This window comes from Drosophila pseudoobscura, chromosome 4 (assembly GCF_009870125.1).
Source record: "Drosophila pseudoobscura strain MV-25-SWS-2005 chromosome 4, UCI_Dpse_MV25, whole genome shotgun sequence".
NCBI lineage: Eukaryota > Metazoa > Arthropoda > Insecta > Diptera > Drosophilidae > Drosophila > Drosophila pseudoobscura.
Window position 1 is genome coordinate 9,119,397 of NC_046681.1, and position 6,181 is coordinate 9,125,577.

Sequence of the window (6,181 nt, forward strand, 5' to 3'; positions counted from 1 at the left end):
GGCTACGTTTAAAGAGGGCGGGCGGATGGGCGGACGGACACCTTTAAAGCCCGGCCAAAGCCGTCATCATCATCATCAGGGGGGGAGGGAGAGGGGAAAAGGAAAGGGAAAGGAAAGTTGGCTAATTACGGCTTGGCATGTGGCTCATGACATTAAAATCTATGGGTTAGAGGGGGCGTGGCCGCACAACCCGTTCGTTCGATGTTTTCGAATGTTTGAAATGAAAAGTTCAGGTGAAATTATAAATTATATTCCAACTTTGGTTTACATTTCCTCCCCTCCCCCCACAAATGGCTCTGAAAAAATCCATAAATTCTCAAAATTGATTAGAGAAATCAATTTGAGAGGGGGGGCAAGGGCGGGGCGAGGCAAAACCCGGAAAAAGGAACGTACCGGAGGGCTCTCTCTCTCTCTCTCTGTCTGTCAGCACTCTTCCCGGAGTCATCGTGACGTACTACCAGGCGTGTTATGTGGGTCCCTGCCCCCCCCCCCCCCCCCCTTTTCCCCCCTGAAACTATCTATGGATGGATCTATGGTTGTGTGTGTGTGTGTGTGTGCAACCATAGATAATCAAATTTGGCACTAATTCACGGCAGACACGCAAAGCATAAATAAACTTGCCATAGTCTGTCCCCATCCCCAACCCCCAACCCCCAACCCCCTCCCCACATCCCATCATCGTTTCAGTCGATTTTTTCCAACATTTTTCGGTTTCCCCTTTTTTTTTAAGTTTTTTTGTGGGTTTTTTTTTTTGCCGAGTTTTTACTAGTTTCCAACCGCAGCCCAGACTGATGGCCGGACAGGACATTTGAATACTCTTGTTGTGCGGAACAGCACCCTCGGGATCGCCGTGCAATATCTTTATCATAATAGAGTCGATTTTTTAATGTGAGCAATTGCTAGAAATTAGTGCCTTAATTCATTAGCTGGGGAATATCGCTTCAAGTGAGGAAAATGAAAATTATTCCACGCGAAGGTGATTTGTTTATTTTTTTGATTGCGCACTTCAATATTTATATAAATATATATGTGGGTTGGTGTACCACACAAAATACCAAATGAAGATAAGATCCCTAGACGACGAGCAACGATGATCCCATCACTAAAAAGAACGACGAACAACGATTATGCCATCACGAAGAAGACGACGAGCAAGAAAAGACAAGCAGAAAAATAAAACGACGGCGGTACCGAAAAGACGCAAAAACGACGACGGCCGCAGAGAAGAAGAATAAAACGACGCAGAATAAAGAATACATTTATCCTAAATTTATCAAACATTAAATACAAATTAGTTATTAAACCTAAAGTAAATAAAAACCCCACATATATGTAATGGAATCATAAAAATAATATAATAATAAAAAAAATATAATAATAAAATTAATATAATAATAAAAATAATATAATAAAATTATATAATATTTAATAAAAATTGTAATAAAATAATATATTGAAACTGTGTAATTTGTTTTTAAATCTTCTCAAAAGTGGGCAAAATTTGGCCTTTAAATGGATTAATTAATATTCAGGAAAAATGGATGTACAGTGCAATGTCTCTATAATGAATATATAACGAATATATCCATTATGTCTGCATTAATGTAATAATATACGTATAATAATATACGTATAATAATATAATAATATACGTATAATAATACAATAATATACTTATAATAATATAATAATATACTTATAATAATATAATAATATACGTACGTATAACGAATTTATTTCCTAAAAACTGAAATTTTGTCAAATTTTCAGTGCTATTTGCTCTCCTTAGAGCGAATATTTCTGCAATTTTTTCTAAGCCCCTAACTCGAATGCTTCTGCGCCTTGGATGTCGCTATAAGGAATATATAAATATTTTTTAAATTATTTTAATTGTGGTTTTCTACCAAAAACTAAAGTAAATTGGAAGTATTTTTGGAAGTCCCGGATGTTGACTATCGATAAACAGGTACTGCGTACCTTTTTGGATATGAGAAATAATGTGCCTAAAAATGCATTGCTTCCTTTGACGACCTTGAAGTTTTTGTGGAGAAAAAAAACTGGTTTTCTTTTTACTAATTCTATATTAAAAATTTTCTGTATAACGAATTTTAATTTTTGTTACCCTTGATATTTGCTATATGGAAGTTCTACTGTAATCATTTATTTTTAAGTATAAAAAAATACTAAAAATTAAAAAAAAAAACGTGATCGAATCAGACAAAGACCAAAAATTCCAAAAGGTCCCTTGGCCCTGGTTGCACTTCTGCTGGCAATAGTCCTGCCATTTCACATCCTTTTCCAGGCCCTGGCCTAATCGATTTCCAATTAGATTTCAGGTTTTATACAAACCTGATCTAGAACGAGAAAATCCCATCGGTAGTCCCAACTTTTTAAATAGTTAAAGACCCAAGCACACATAGACTTTTGAATAAAATAATATAGACATTCACATTCCTCTAAAAACACTCCATTCAAACACACACGAGCACAACAATAATTTTTCGTCTGTTAAAATGAGTTTTTTGTGGAAGCTCGTGAAATATTTCTCCGGTTCTTCCGACCCCAAGAGTCCCGCCGGGGGGGACTTTCAGCTGGAGAGAGACCGGTCGCTGAGCCAAGTGGCATCGCCGCGTCCCTGGCAAAATTTGAGAAACGAACTGCATCTGGCCGCCCTGGAGGAGGGGGGGAAGGTGCGCCTAACCCTCAGACAGACCAGGCGGCTGATCAAGAAAACCAGCTCTCTGTGGCGCACAATGTCGGAGGAGACGAAGCGCAAGTACAACGATCTGGCCAAGAACTCGGCAAAGACTCGAGTTCCGGGGCTGACAGTGCAGAAGCTAGTGCAGCAGAAACTCGCCCAGACAGCTGCCAGTGCAGGGAACATTACTCTGGAGGAACCCTTGATGGATGGTATTTCTGGTGAGTGTTTGGACAGATCCATTCCAGCCAACAATCGTCGGCTAAGCGACCAACGTCCACCACTAGACTATCCACGGGCTATCCAACGGCGGAGACCACCTACCCCATACCCCTCGACTACGAGCATCGTTGGTAACTATTTCCACACATCCATGTACTCGTATCCATCCAACATCTTCCGCCATTAGACGAGGACTTGGAACAACCCGTAAACCGCAAGCGAAGCGACGAATTTGATGGCAATTCCGACGACTCCACGACTTCCCTCCATCCTCCCGAACGAAAGCGTCCTCGTGTGGACTAGATGTTCAACTATTCCCATAGATCCTTCTGTCCATCATCGCCTAACAAATCACATTTAAATCAGAGACTAAATTTAATATTTAAAGATTTTTGGCCGCACATTGGTTTTGGTAAAATTAACTGAACGGAAACTCTACAACATACGTAAATATTTTTGTGCTAGTGGTTGAAGCCCCATTTGTCAAAATTACATGAAATGTTCGAAAATCCGTTATTTGATTAAATATTGATATATTTTGCAAGGACTTCCACGAGTGTTTTCTAGGCGAAGTTTATGGATTTTCAACAGGCGAATATTGGTTGGATAATATTCATAATAATAGCAGATTAATCGTCAACCTAAGGAATCGGTCAATATAATAATAATAATTTAATAAAAAATTAATACTATAATTTATAAAATAATAATATAATAAAACGATAATAAAATAAAATAATAATATAATAAAATAATTAATAACACATAAATAAATAATAATAATAATAACATGCAATAATAAATAAAAAATAATAATATAATACAATAATAAAAAAAAATTAATAACAGCAATATATTACAATAATTAATTAAATAATATAATAAAATAGGTAATAATAAATAAATAATAATAATAGTAATATAATAAAATAATTATAATGCAATAAAATAATAATAATGCAATAAAATAAATAAAATAATAATAAATAAAATAATAATAAATAAAATAAAATAAATAAATAATAATAAATAATAAAATAAAAATGCAATATTAATATATAAACACTTTTTAAATTAATAATAATTTGACAATATAATAATATAAGATTAAACCAATAATTAATAATAAAAAAATAATAATAATATAATCAAATAATTAATAATAATATAATAAAAATATAAGTAATTACTTAATTAATAATATAATACAATAATTATTTTATTTATTTATAATTATTTTATTTATTTACAATTATTTTATTTCTTTATAACTACTTTATTTACTTATAACTATTGTATTTATTTATAATTATTTTATTATATATTTTTTATTTATAATAATAATAATAATTTAATAATTGTACATTCCCCTTTTACGATATATTATTTCCGAATTGATTTAAATTATATTTATATTATTTATAGAGAAAAATTATAGACATCAAAAATCAAGTCTAAAATATTTTGATATACATTTTTTCCACAGTGTATAGAAACTGAAACAAACGAAAAATTTCCTTTAAGAAAATATGAAAGCAAATTGGATCTAGAGGACCTTAAAGAATATTACAAGATGAAACCATTCACGATGCCCCATTAAATTTGATAGCATTATCTATCCCACATCCCCGCCCTCCCCCGCCCGCCGTTCTTCCACCCGCATCTGCCACAGCAATGCCAAGCGATGCCCTCACTTTTTCATGGCAGCAACGACGAAAAAAAAGGGGGGAAAATTGGCTTAAAAAATAGTGAAAAACCCGTCGACAAGAACGGTGACAGCTCTAGCTGCACCACCACCACCACCCCCTTTGGCGAAAAAAAAAAAACAAATTGAAAATGGGTGAACAAAGCAAAGGCAAAGGCAAATACGAGTACGAGTCGGGAGTGGAGTGGAGTAAGAAGGAAGTGGGTAGAAATTGGTGCCATGTCTATGGCTATGGCTCATTTAAAAGTGCATGCTAAAGTTCCTGCCACACAGAGAGGGCAGGGCTGGCAACGTGGCGTATGAGTAACATACTCCAAATAGCTTCCCCAACAACAACAAACAAGAACAGAAAACTGCAGAATTATGCGCAAAAGCCAAAAGCATAACAATAATTTGTTTGCAGAAGAGAAAGAGAGAAAAAACGACCAAGACCCGGGCCCCGGGCACCGAATCGTTTGATACCCTAGGCGGGTGAGGTCTCTCTCTCTCCCCTCAATGCAGTGGCGTGGGGGGGGGGGGGGGGGGGGGGGTAGAGGGGACAGGGGGGAAGGGACGTGGCCGTTTGTGCTGTCGTTGTCCCAGTGGCTGTCTGTCATTTCGGTTTATTGACTTTGGCGTATAGTTGTCGGCTCAGGTAATAACATCAATGCAGTTGCCATTTTTTTGACCCCCCAACCACCCCCCCCCCCCCCCCTTGGCTCCCAGCGAAATTTACAATCTTCCTCCCACCCCCCCTGCGTTGTCGATGGGCATTGCATTTTATTAGCAACTATTACACGTCCCCCAGGGGCTGGAGCTGGAGCTGGAGCAGGCCACGTCGTGGTCGTCCAGAACGGACCACATAAAGCCAAGAATTATTATAATGTGATTATTATTATGATTATGCGATCGTTATCGTAAATAATTTTCAATGCTTCGCATGTGCTTCGACTGCCATTTCCTCCTCCCCCTCCTCCTTTTCGCCCTCCCCCTCTATCGCGGTCGAGGAAACCCTCTGCTTATGGAAATCCGTTTCGTCTATTTTTTTGTGTGCTTTCTTTTTGTCGCAATGTTCTCGGCCACGTTTATGAGAAAAACATGAAAATGTAACTATCGGCCAGCGAAATTATCACATACTAAGTCAGCTACTTAGACGCCGCAGAAGGACGCCAAAGAGGGACACAGAAGACAGCAGAACATTTCGCTCTATGCAGCAGTTCATAAACCAAAATGCAAAATGGGTAACGCGAAAACGTGGAGCCCCTCCTGCCCCCTCCCCCCTCACACCCGAAGAAAACTCATCATAATTTTCACCACGAACTCCCCAAAATGCAAAGCAACGGAGGGTTGGAGGAAATGCAAATTAGATGAAAATGAGACAAAGAAATGCCGTTGAATGGAAGAGTGGAAAAGTTTTCTATACTGAAGCCACGGAACACTCAAGTTATGGGATAGCATTAGACAGGATACGCTCTAAAGGAAGGTAAAATCCAGAGATTCACCAATTACTCAAATGAAGATATCTAAAAGATATATTTTATGCAGGCACCGCAACTAAAAGTTTTAAATGTAAAATT

At 37.1% G+C, this 6,181-nt stretch overlaps 1 protein-coding gene across 1 annotated transcript; it reads left to right on the top strand.

The window, feature by feature from the left end:
* The first annotated feature begins 2,439 nt into the window (after nt 1–2,439).
* On the top strand, nt 2,440–3,467 carry LOC6902463 (uncharacterized). Its single transcript, XM_002132972.3, has 3 exons — nt 2,440–2,919; nt 2,986–3,051; nt 3,108–3,467. Exons 1-3 carry the CDS (start codon nt 2,514–2,516, stop codon nt 3,221–3,223), a joined length of 588 nt encoding a protein of 195 aa, XP_002133008.3. The 5' UTR covers nt 2,440–2,513; the 3' UTR covers nt 3,224–3,467.
* The last annotated feature ends 2,714 nt before the right edge of the window (nt 3,468–6,181 follow it).

What these genes read in the sequence shown, in the direction of transcription:
- LOC6902463 (XM_002132972.3), top strand. Translation starts at nt 2,514, where the DNA reads ATGAGTTTTTTGTGGAAGCTCGTGAAATATTTCTCCGGTTCTTCCGAC. An exon ending in CTTGATGGATGGTATTTCTG is followed by an intron (nt 2,920 to 2,985) that starts GTGAGTGTTTGG and finishes GTCCACCACTAG; the next exon opens with ACTATCCACGGGCTATCCAA. An exon ending in CTCGACTACGAGCATCGTTG is followed by an intron (nt 3,052 to 3,107) that starts GTAACTATTTCC and finishes TTCCGCCATTAG; the next exon opens with ACGAGGACTTGGAACAACCC.